The sequence below is a fragment of the Penaeus chinensis genome, chromosome 35 (assembly GCF_019202785.1).
Source record: "Penaeus chinensis breed Huanghai No. 1 chromosome 35, ASM1920278v2, whole genome shotgun sequence".
NCBI lineage: Eukaryota > Metazoa > Arthropoda > Malacostraca > Decapoda > Penaeidae > Penaeus > Penaeus chinensis.
The window spans coordinates 33614465-33626964 of record NC_061853.1 but is presented as its reverse complement, the minus strand read 5'-3'; the positions used below and the strand labels follow the sequence as shown (position 1 = coordinate 33626964).

The 12500-nt window shown below is 48.4% G+C and overlaps 2 protein-coding genes across 2 annotated transcripts in view; one reads left to right on the top strand and one right to left on the bottom strand.

Annotated features, from left to right (window-relative positions):
* LOC125044495 overlaps positions 1-2474 on the bottom strand; it is a 7603-nt gene extending 5129 nt beyond the window's left edge. Inside the window, exon 1 of the mRNA XM_047641185.1 lies at positions 2025-2474. Within this exon, the coding sequence (XP_047497141.1) occupies positions 2025-2078 (54 nt within the window). The 5' untranslated portion in view covers positions 2079-2474. The remainder of the gene's footprint in view (positions 1-2024) is intronic.
* A 185-nt stretch (positions 2475-2659) lies between these two features.
* The window catches only part of LOC125044494 (microtubule-actin cross-linking factor 1-like), a 206894-nt gene continuing 197053 nt past the window's right edge, over positions 2660-12500 (top strand). The window contains 1 exon segment of the mRNA XM_047641184.1: positions 2660-3272. Coding sequence (XP_047497140.1) covers positions 2804-3272 — 469 coding nt within the window. The 5' untranslated portion in view covers positions 2660-2803.

Here is a 12500-nt window from a genome sequence, read left to right as displayed (position 1 = left end):
GAGATCGCGGTGGATTTAGAGCACAGAATATGAAGGGAAGGGGAAGAGGGTGGAGGGAGAGGGGGGAGGTAACCAAACAGGTGAGGAGGAAATTGGCGCAAACTTCGGGTATAGGCGGAAGGGAAGGAAGAAGCCTGAGAACGGATGTGGAAGTGGAATGGCCGGATAGGGATTATGGAGGAAAAAGGAAGAAGGTATATGGTCTCGTTAATAGCAAGGAAGATGGGAAGCGCGAGATAGCAGTGCGGTGTGAGTCGGAGGAGGTTTATTTCTGGGTGGAGGAAGCTTCGTAACGTTCAGATCGAGATTATAGTCGAGATGACGAGTGGCACTAACGATTTGGTAAGTGATTTAAATGTAACTTGTGAAAAGGGGGAGGGATGGGAGGGAGGGAGAGAGAGAGAGAGAGAGAGAGAGAGAGAGAGAGAGAGAGAGAGAGAGAGAGAGAGAGAGAGAGAGAGAGAGAGAGAGAGAGAGAGAGAGAGAGAGAGATCGGGGGGGGGGGGGGGAGGAGGGTGAGGGAGAGAGAGAAAACAAAAGAGAAAAAAAGGAAAGAAAGAAAGAGGTAGGGAAAAATATCATAAATACAAATATCATAAGTTGGGCGTCTCCTTTTTTACCATGGTTGCTGCCGTAGCAAATGCGCAGTGTTGCAATACAGCCTTTTTGTCACACTTTAGTGGGTTTTATTACCGTCGTTGCAGCATTGTTTGCAGGAAGGTCTCTGCAGGTGAGGCGAGGGCGGTGCCAGGGCTGCTCACAAACGTTTCTTCAGGGGAACGTTTTTATTGCTAGCTGTTCCGCTTGTCAAGGCTAACTTTGTTTAGTCATTTTGCGATTAAAGCATTTACATTTCATCATTTTATCTATACATTTCCCATTCTGCATAATGAAAACTGTAGATCTTATCTTCCTTAAAATGCCGGGGAGGACCCTGGCATTTTAAGGAAAGGAGCAGGAGGAGGAATGTGGTCAGTCTGGTGTTTCCCAGGTATGATGAAACATGATGAATCAAGGCATGGAAAGGTTAACAATGAACGGGGGTTGTACAATCGACTCTTCTCAAAGGAATGTATAATGCACAGGAAACCACTTCACACATTTCGAATATGTTGATAGTCTCCCTCTCAAATCTATCTATCTATCTATCTCGGGAGATATATATATATATATATCTTTATCTATTTATATAACTATATATCTATCTGTCCATCCATCTGTCTATATATATAAACAAACAAACAAACATACATACATACATACATACATACATACATACATACATACATACATACATACATACATACATACATACATACATACATACATACACACACACACACACACACACACACACACACACACACACACACACACACACACACACACACACACACACACACACACACACACACACACACACATATATATACTATATATGTATATGTATTTTTATATTTATATCTAGTCTCTAATAGTGCGCAGGAAATAACGCAGCATATCATGAATATCTTTTTACACTTCATAGCGTGTAATATATATATGTATTTATATTTACATTTAATTATCAGTTCATTATAATGCACAGGAAACCACCCGATATATCAAGCATACCAGTTTGTGTACTCAGTGGCTTCTAAAATGTTTAGTTTATCATTCTAGTTGTAACAACGCTAAAGATTTATGCTCTTGTGTGCATGCAACACAACACGCAACAACCAAAGTCACAGTCCCTTAATCGGATAATCATCTGCAATTGAATAGAGTGGGTTAAAGGTAAAGCTCGTAGATGAAGGTTACGCTGACAGCATTTGCGTTCGAGAGAAGTCCCAAGTTCAGTTCTCGCAGTGGCTGACGAGGCGTCTTCAGCGAAAGCCACGCATGTCGCGTCTCTCTTTTTTTTTTTTTTTCTTTTTTAGCGGCATTTAGTCCCTTTCCCCCTGCACATCGTCTTCCTCCTGCCAGCGTCTGCCGCGCCAGGGTGAGAATGTCTCCTCCTGACTCATACCGCAACCACGGCTCACCTTTGTTGTCGGTCGAGAGGGCGGGAGCGACGGCGAGAACGGCGAGGTGCACATGGCGGCGGGCTTCTTGCGTCGCGCGTCGAGGAGTCCTCCGTCACGTGATTGTGATTTATCCGGCCGTCTTTAGTTAGTCTTAATTTTCCCCTTTTTTCTCTCATACCCCTCCGAAGCCGAGCGAGAGGAAGAGTGGGGGGGGGCGAGCGGGAGGGGGAGGTGCGACGGTTGTGCCCTCCCCGAGTGCCAAGACTGTACTGAGATGGGAATTTGATTTAGTCATCGCTCTCGATTTTATTATCTTAGGGCTTAAGTGAGTGATAACTCGTGTTGACGGTGTTTGTTTATATATATATTTTGGATCATATTAATGTTCTGTATTGGAAGATAATAGTGTCATGTGACAGGAATGCAAAATTTTATTGGTGACTGAATTAGAATCACGCAATTGAGTGTAATAGTATGGTAAAAAGGTTAAAGGAAACCATTTAGGTGGCGCCGTGAGATGTGATGATTAGGTAACTGCGGTGGCATGAAAAGTTGATGTCATATCCTGAGTTAACAATCCTCGACCAGTCCCACTGCAGCCACGATGGAGGCAGCATCACAGTAGTTGCGTGCAGTAGTGGTTCAGCCCAGTCCGGTAGTGGTTCAGCCGAGGCCGGCTCTGCAGGACCGACTTTATTCATATAACGCGCTGGGTTTATGGTGGTGGTGGTTATGGTGATTCAGTTACCAAATATCTACTTTGTATTCGTATCTAGCTTGTGAACCGAACCTCTGACATGGAGAACGTAGATAATCGTAAGTTCGACCCCCCAGCTCTCGTAGAGAGTCTGGCCGATGTGTCTAGCGACCCCGCCAGCGAAGCAAACGATAAGCGAGCCGCGACACACAGTCTCCTCATTGTGGAAGAACTGGAGGATTCCGCGAGCGAGGACCACGGCGGGGCAAGTGCATCCCCGGCCACCGAAGCGACCCTCGGGGACGGCCTGAACCCCCCGAAGGAGAAGATACGACGCCACTCCTCCTACGAGTCGCCGAGGCTGTCTGCGCTGCCTGCTGCAAGGCCCTCGCGCAAGATCAGCCTCGCAGCTCCCATGCAGCCAGTCAGCAGGAGGAAAGAAGCCTACAAGTATAACCACGCCCCCCTCAGCATTGCTTCGGGGACCATTGAGGACGACGAGGCCGACGCACAGAGGATTCGGCGCGCCCTTGGCATTCCCTTCGACGAGGACTTCAGCAGAAAGAACTGTAAGTCGAGCGCTAGAGAGCCTTATATATTTTCTTATGCTTCTCTCTCATCTTAGAGCTGAGTGCTTTATGGGATCCCCAGGGGATTCAAATCTTTGCTCTACTGATCATGTTTAAAACATACACAATACCCTTTAAGGCGAGAGTTAGCGGGATGAATGCTCATGTCTGCAGGTGCAAAGTGCGTCTTTGTGCGAGCGGCATGTGCGGGCCGGGCGAAACTTGTGAAAGGAAGCAATTATGAGTCATGGCTTTGGCTTCAGCCGCGAGCTCACAACACATCTACCGTGCTGCTGACCGCTAAACCGAGGCAAGCACGAGAGATCCGGGAAAGCCAGGGCGGCAGTACCAGGTTGGCTGCTTGAGCGAGGGACCGAGGAGGAGGAATGTTGACTCCTCAGGGCAAAACTATTTTTTCTTCGAGTCGGTCAGTTCGCTAGCCGGGAGAAATGACGAGAATCGGGCAAAAAGCTGGTCGCAGATAAACGATTTGCATGAAGGCGCCGACGGCAAGCGGAGTCGGGCCAACAGGCTGTCAAATGCTACATTCCTCAGCCCGCCCTTTTACGCCCTGCTTTGTAACATGCGCTCACCTACGTCACTCCGGCTTAACTCCTCTTTTCCTACAATCCCTAGGCGGAAAAAAAAGTCTTCTCCTCAGTTGAAAAGCAGAAACATCATTTCCCTCATATTCCACAGAGTATTTTCACCCGAAAATAGGAATATAAATGCTACTTAAAGGACGAACAAGTGAGCATAGCGAGGTCAGGACGAGCGGAAGGGAAATAGTTTGTGTGGACACGGCGAGGGGGTGGGAAATCGTTGGGGGGAGGGGAAGGGAAGGGCAGGTGGGAGGGGGGGGGGCAGCAGCAGCGACTGTTGGAGGGCGGAGTGAGAGTCATTTGTTCCGTGTGAAAAATAAAACCGCTTCCCAGTTTCATTCATTGGGTTTGTGTTATGAGCGAGCAGGTTTGCACTTGACTTTGGAATCAAGGAAGGGCTTATTTTATGATTAGTATTCTCTCTCAGTGGATATTTGAAATTAAACAAAGGGAAAGCGAGTAGACGATGTCGCTGTAACGTTCCGGACCGTCTGTGGGGTGTCGTTTGGGCGGGAAGAGTCGGTCGGGGGGGAGGGGGGTCGTAACGCGAAGGAGGCGATTGTCAGAAGGGTAGTGGAGCACCCGCGGGTCCGTTTCCGTTACACGAGACTTCGTATTTGCATGCTCTGTTTCCATCCCCTTTCTACCCCCTCCCTTTTTCTTTTCTTCTGCTTACTATTGCGTTATTTTTTCCCCCTCGTTCTCTCCCTTTCTCCAGTTTCTAATTCTATGTGCTCCGATTCCTGTGTCTTCCTTTCGAAACGCCTTTCACCTTTTTTTTCAATCTCTCTCTCTCTCTCTCTCTCTCTCTCTCTCTCTCTCTCTCTCTCTCTCTCTCTCTCTCTCTCTCTCTCTCTCTCTCTCTCTCTCACTCACTCTATTCCTCCCTTCCTCCCTCCCTCTCTCCCTCTATTTCCCTCCCTCCCTCCCTCCCTCTCTCCCTCTCTCCCTCTCTCCCTCTCTCCCTCTCTCCCTCTCTCCCTCCCTCCCTCCCTCCCTCCCTCCCTCCCTCCCTCCCTCCTCCCTCCCTCCCTTCCTCCTCTTCCTCTCCCTCTCCCACTCCCTCTCCCTCTCCCTCTCCTCCAACCCTCTCCTTCTCCCTCTCCTCCAACCCTCTCCTTCTCCCTCTCCTCCAACCCTCTCCTCCAACCCTCTCCTCCTCCCCTCCCTCTCCTTCTCCCCTCCCTCTCCTTCTCCCCTCCCTCTCCTTCTCCCCTTCCTCTCCTTCTCCCCTCCCTCTCCTTCTCCCCTCCCTCTCCTTCTCCCCTCCCTCTCCTTCTCCCCTCCCTCTCCTTCTCCCCTCCCTCTCCTTCTCCCCTCCCTCTCCTTCTCCCCTTCCTCTCCTTCTCCCCTCCCTCTCCTTCTCCCCTCCCTCTCCTTCTCCCCTCCCTCTCCTTCTCCCCTCCCTCTCCTTCTCCCTCTCTCAACGTGCCCCAAACGCCGGAACATTAATCTTTCTTCCACTGTACTTTTATTTCCTCTCGCCTTGTACCTTAAGCCTCCCTCTCCTTGTCCTGCGGGGCATAAAGAAGGGAATAGAAGGATGGGGAGGGAGAAAACGTCGCCAAAACTCAGCATTTACTATATTGAATTTTTTCTCCCCTTCCCACACTGTAAGATACAAACGCAAAGAGTTCGTTCATTCATGAAAAACTCTCCTTAGTGTTTGTATTGCGTCCTCACCGCTTTATAGTGTTTATCTGTTTTAGGGGTTTTAAATTCAGTGTGAAGAGTGAGGTAACGTGAGGCAGTTGAAGTGAAGCAGTGAGGCTCCGTAGTGGCGTGAGGTAGTCCCAGGTAGTCTGGTTGCCAAGGAGTTTGGGGCAGTGGTACTATGCGGTGGGTTCGTTGTAGGTGATACAACTTCGCAGTTTTTTTTAAGGTAGAATACTCGTGTAAAATTATGATGGAATGAAGTTGAGTAGTGGAAAATAGGGTAGAAATGAAGTAGTAAGATCGACAGATTAGTGAGAGAAGAGGATAGAGCGGGAGAGGGGGGAGAGAGCCACGTTACCAGGTGGAGGGATTTCTGGCCGTGATATCACCCTCGGCAGCGTCTGGGAGTGCCGTTGTGCCCTACCCTCCATACCCCCCTCCTCCACCTCCTCTTCATGCCCCCCCCCCCCTGCTGTGCTCTACCTCCTACCCTAACCTCTTCTCCTTACCCCGTGCCCTTACCCTGCCTGGCACTACGGCACTCCCACTGACTGTCTTGTCGTAAAAAGCATCCCCAGTCTGTTCTTTCGGTAACATTACGAACGCATGTAAATGTTTTATACTTATTTTTCTCCGTAATTTGCTTCATCATGATAAGGCTAAATAGAGTGTTTTCTCTCATCTTGGGTCCGTGATCCTTGCGAGCACTTGAACCGTAATGATTAACGAGCTTGACTTTGTAGTCACAATTACTACTCGTATAAAAGCTGCAGTCATTTACATTGTTAACAAGGCATGGCGAAAGAGCGTGGGAAGAAACGCGTTTGTTAAGTCGTGTTGACATTTGCTGAAGCCGGCACCGTAGCATGGAATATATATTTGTAAATATAATAAAGTGGTTGGTGTTATTGTTTATATAGGAAAGCGAATGGGGTACAAAGAAAGCAAGGAAAGGGTTTTGGGGGTGCCAGGGTGTCGCTATAAGCTTCATCATGGGGTTGGCACCAATGTCTGGCACCGTCCCATGATGCCACCGGGCCCCCTCCTCTTTTTGGGGGATCCCTCGCTCTTTTAATGCTACTTTCAGTCGTCATTTTTTATTCAATTTAGTTGATCATGAAAACGTGCCATGTATTGTTTGAATTAGAAAGTTGGCCTCGCAATATATGAAGATAGGTCGCGATGTCAAGACGTTTAGCAGAAGACAAACGGTTCTGATTTATTAAAAGAGTTGGCTCACGCGTTGACATCATAGCTGTATCCTGCCATTCATCTGTCTAGTTTGTGTCTAAAGTCGCTCGCTCGCCCAAACACAGAATTTGCTTTTTACACGTTAAAAGATGTTTGAAAATTTAAAAATGGATAAGTACTCTCAGATTTCTACCTGGACTAAAAATAAGAGCGTATAAGGGATAGAGAGTGATTAATTTCAGGGGTCATAAGGTGTGTGCCCCGGGGTCGAGATGGGAGCGGATCTTCCGACGTTGGATCGGGTCTTGGGGTTTCGTCACTTATTGATTTTGTTTTGGCGGAGGAGAGGGGAGAGAACGAGAGATAGCTGTTGATTCATTATCTTGGGAGATCGTCTTTCTTCCTCACTGAAGTGATATCTGGGGCGAGTGAAGTCATTTTTTTATTTTGAGGAACGACGATATGACGTCATTTTCTTGTATACATGTATACATATATATGTATTTATATAATTTTCCCAATAGCTTTCCCTGTTGTCTGTTAACGTGTATGAATATTTTTGGGAAGATGTGCACGATAGTCTTGAGATGATTATAGAGGGCATCACCCATTAAAAACAAGTTAATTGACTTTGTGGGCACATTGGGAAGGCCATGATAATGTGCCCCGGAGGGCTGGCCGGTGTAAATGCCCCCTCGGAGGTTAATAGGATCGGCCATGCGGTCAGGGGTGATCTCATGCACCAGCAGACAAGATTATCGCGGGATCTAGATTAGCGTTGATGCCTATGAACGGTTGTGCGAAGTGGGAGGGGGGGGGGTGTAGAGAGGGATGGAAGGAAAGGAGAGAGGCAGGAGGCAACAGGATGAGAAAGAGGGAGGAAGGGATGAAGAAAGGAAAAAAACATGCGGTGGTGCAAGCCATTTTGAAAACATTAATTACTGTTGATGGTTTTCACTGATTTGTAATGTCGCGTCTTTGCCACCTCGCTATTGCATGGCGGCGGAAAGGCGAGATAGGAAATGTTTTTTAAAAATAGGTCTTACTTCATCTGATTGCGAGTGATAACATGTGTCACATCTAACTTTCCGGAGTTTTATTTAGCAGGATCGTCATAGTATTTCGGTTGAAGTGTGTTTTGAAGGACCAATTTCCTCCAATGTGGAAGGTAGTCGTAATGTACAAAAATATTTTATCTGTTGAATAACGCTATGCAGGGTTGTTCAGGGTGCATGGAAAGGTTATGAAAAAGACCACAGTTTAAAAAGCTTGTAATTCAAATAATCTTTATCATATGTGTCGGAAAGGCACATTTTACAATAAGACGAAAATACTTGTCATTGCGTGAAAGAGTATTTGTACGATATATTGATAAGTAATTTTACTTACGCATTCAGTAAAATGCGTGATATGTGACTAAGATCACACGCCTGGATGGCAGATTACACAACATATTACTTCCCCGATAAGATTGCGCTGCCAGAGATAATTCCGTCCGAATGTGCCCTGAAGACCCTCGTATCGCTGCCGTGCCTACGCGCCCTTTATCACCCCTGTACGTAAGGGTTAGTTTCCCTTATCGCTCCCTATAGAACACCCGCCGTAAAGCCATTAGAGCCGACGACCTGTGGCTCTTGTGTGTGTGGTGGCTCCTCCTTGTCCTAGAAGGAAGCTGTCCTTAAGAGCCGCTTCTGAGGATGTTTTGTGCGCCTGAGAGTCTTCCCCGATCGCTGGAGATGCCCCGGTCTTTGTGGGTCTCTTTTAATGGTCTGCCGGGGGTTTACGAGGAGGAGGTTGTGATGGGTTTTAATTTATTACAAGTTTTTTTATCCAGTGTTGTAAGAGTTGATGCCGTTTCTTTTTGGTTTCCCTTACTTATTGATTGACATATTCGTTCTTTCAGTCATTCATTTATCTTTAGTGTTTAGAAACCCATGCAAAGAGGCAGATTGAGGTGGGATGCTAAAGAGTGGGAGGCATATCCAGTAGCTGAGTGGCAGATGGCCTGTTACAGCCAGTGTTTACCTTCACCGGAACCTGGATGCTTGACGTGCCTCTGTGAGCTCTGGTGAAGGGTGGGTGGAATGATGGGGTAGGAGATGGGGGGGGGGGCATAGCTAGTCAGACCATCTGGCGTAGGTTTTAGTATGGATTAACGTAATATACCATATGCCTGTCACCAATTCGTTGAGAAAATGGGGGAATTCTGTGCTGCTTGCTTCCACAAGTCGGTGTTCAAATAACGAACGAGGACCGAGGCCTACTACTAGCTGAGCCCTCCGAATGCTGCCTGCCCTTTGCCGGTGGGGGATCGTGCGTGTCGGCAGCGTGACCTGGCTCTCGCGTGCATTCTCCCCTCCCTTCCCCTCGCGTGCACTTTCACTCGAGGCCATTAACGTTGCGCCATTGCCTTGTCGGTTGGCTAAAAAAACTCTCCGTTATAAGGACTTCAGGATCCGACTTCCTTTTTTTTCTCCGGTCAATTAATTACGGCGTTTCACACGCCGAGAGTAATTGGAGTCGAGTGGCGGAGGGTCCGCGGCGGTCACGCTCGGCTGGACTTCGCGTCGTGTGTTTGGGGGCCGTCCGCGATCGGGCGCCGACTGACCGACTTCCGAGGGAATTTGATCCGGCTTGTTTGGCTCGGGAATTCGAGGGAATAACTCGCGGAATCCGAGAGTGGCGGCGGAAGAATGTCCGTTGCGACGTCTCGGCTCCCGCGAGAGAGGTACGAGCAGCTTTAGAGACGTAAACACAGTCTCCGACCGGCGGGCTCCCATTTCCACTCCGATTGGATGACATTGCCGTGTGGATGTAACGATGGCGGGTGAAAGTGGGATTCTTTAGTTTTTTATCTTCCATTCAGCGAGCCTTCATTGTCTTTACGGTGATAGTGTGTTTCTTCTGCAATCGCTTTCGCTAATTATCTTACTCCGTTTGTGAATAATGTTTGATCTCCGTTCTTATAACCTCACAGTGGGCTGAATATAGAAATGATCGTCATCATCAAGTATAGTTATTTATAGTAACACTAGATGTGAAGGGGAGGAAGGGGGGGAGGGGGCTCCTTAAGAAGTGTAAGAGCATACGATGACTTTATATGAGACAAGGCAAGGTGAAAGATATACGGGGAGAAAGATATACTATGGCACGTACCACTCTGATACGAGATTCAGGTTAGTAGAGGCAAGATAGCCAAAGTATAGTGATGGATGGCGGGATAATGACCTGGAGAGGAGCTAAACGAGGTATTGTGGCGACAAGGGAAAGGGACGCTGGCTCATGGTGTGTTTAACTTCCTCCAACAAGCAGTCAAGTATAAAGAAGAAGGAAAAGGCGTATAAAACCACTTTTAGGAACCAGATGTCGGTGGGGGTGGTAGGTGGGGGTCGGGTGACATCATGCACGTGCAGATCGAAAGGGATTGATGGCCCAAGACGAGGTCCCAAACGGCCAGCCTTTATGCAAACCGAGGAAGCCTGATTTAGGCAATGCAGGCCTCGTGGTCCTTAGTGGACCGTCCGTCGTCCCTTTCGTGCTCTTTACGTCATCTTTTCGCGGTCCCTTTTCTGTAAACGAAGAAAGTGGGCGAGCAGGGTGACAGGCATCACTCAGAGATGACAAGGGGTACGAAGAAGAGTGAAGGGGAAGGGTGGAAGGTGAAGGCCTCCTGCAGCCTCCGCATGTTCTACACGCTGCTGGTGCGTTCCTCCTAATTCTACATTCATGAGACCGTTCCTCATCACTCCTTAAGCTAGTGTTTTTGTAGTCGGTAGTAACACGCCGGGTTTTCTCTTACCAAGGAACAAGGGTGTAATAGTGGAGCTCATCCGGAGAACAGACACGGCTAAGTCGGATGTGGTTAATGCAGATGATAGTTATTAATGCTTTAGCGGATCGAGATGCATTTTTGATATACTAGAGAGGACGTGAGAGTCGTCCATTGAGGAGTCTGGTGGCGAAGGAGCAAAAAACGTGGCGAGTGGCTGGCACGTGCAGGGGCTACTGTTACAGCTTAACGAGATAGGAACAACTGATGTTTGACCCATAATAGGCGAAAGACGATGCCAGTGGGTGCTGTAAGAATTCTATTGCCCTTTTATATATTTGTTTATATACCTGTACATGTACACATGCAGTTGTTACATCCGATTTCATGGAAATAAACTTATGGGAAAACTAAGAATCAAACAAAGAATTGAGGGTTTTTGGCTATGCAGATGTAGTGGTGAGGAGAGACATAGGCCTATTTTGGAGATGTGGGTGAGAGACACGTGAAGCGAAGGAAGGGAGAAGGTGGCCAGGGCGTGTTCTGTCACGGCGAACAAAGAAGGACATGGTAGGAGAAGTCATGCCCTTGTGTGCGTTCGCGTGGGAGTGAAGGAGCGAAGGATGAGTGTCTGTCGGGGGTTTTGTACGTTTGAGCTCATTCATTGACGGACACATTCGTTGTATCGCATTCACGCGGGATTGGACGAAAGGTAAACAAATCCTCGACCGGTGCACGCCTGTCCGCCGCAGACTGTTCAAGCGACCGAGAGCGGCATTGGCGAGTTTACGTTATAGTCCAAGCAGATTGATCCCGAGCGTCGGGGTGATGAAGATGGACACCCCGACCATGAGATGCCCCTGACCTTGGCCAAGGGTCTCCGCTTTCATGGAGAGAGAGATCCAGCAGGAGAGATTGCTCGCGTACGTCTGCTGAGCCGCCTGTTGCTGACCAGGTTCCTCAGGTCGGTAACCCGAGCTGGTAACCTTTTGTGGGCGCGTGGGCGTAAGGGCGTCGTTAAGCTAGATGATTCACTCGTGTTCCTTCTTCCTATCCTCCTTTTCCTCCTCCCTCTCCTCCTCCTCCTCCTCCTCCTCCTCTGGCCCGGCGTGCTCAGTCTTCGGTGAGACTAAATCGCGTGATTAGTCAGATGGTTCTTCTTAATAGCGTGATAAGCACTCTTGATGAAGATATATTTTGGGCTTACAGAGAGCGCGAAAGATTGTGAATTTTTTGTTTTCCTTTTAAGGTGCCAAGAGAAGTTTGCATGCAGTAGTTTGCTTGTTGTTCTTGATCAGAGGAAAATTGTATTTTTCGGCCGCCGCGAGGATGCGTCTAGCCATGTTTATGTTTTATGAGTTCAAAGGGCGTGAGTCATGCGTTTTATCATGAGTCTCAAGGAAGACTCGGAGGAGGCTCGGGGTCAAGGGCGTGGGTCAACAGCGCCGCGGTGGATGACCCACGCCCAAATGAATCATCTTGCAGAGGTCAGCTGCCTCTTGCACGGCGGAAAGAGGCAGGGGCGGTGCGGGGCAGCGTCTTAGATATCATCTTATCTGCGGGCCGTGCCGGAAGTGGACAACTGTGACGATAGATTTTTATCGTCAGATGTTGCTTGTTACCGGGTATTGTTTTTTTATTGTTTCTTTAGATTTACAAAAAATGAGAGATTTGTAGGACATCACGTGTATTAGTGATTTTATTGTTGTGTGAGTTAACTCAATGCAAGGTGGAGCGTGCGGGCAGCGTCACCGAGGGGGGCGTGTGCAGCCATGTATTGGGCAAACAGGCAGGGAATGATGGGGGAATAAGGGGGGTTACATGCCTTTTTGTCCAGCGGCCATCGAGTTGGGCGTGTGCGAGTGTGGTGGCATCGGCTGACGCCCGTATAAGGCACCGACGCACTCCTCTATCTCTTCTCTTCCCCTCCCCATTCTTCCTCTTCCCTCCCCCCGCCCGACGCCCGCATCTCGGTGTCTCGTAACACCAGCTGTCTTTCGCTTCTTGCCG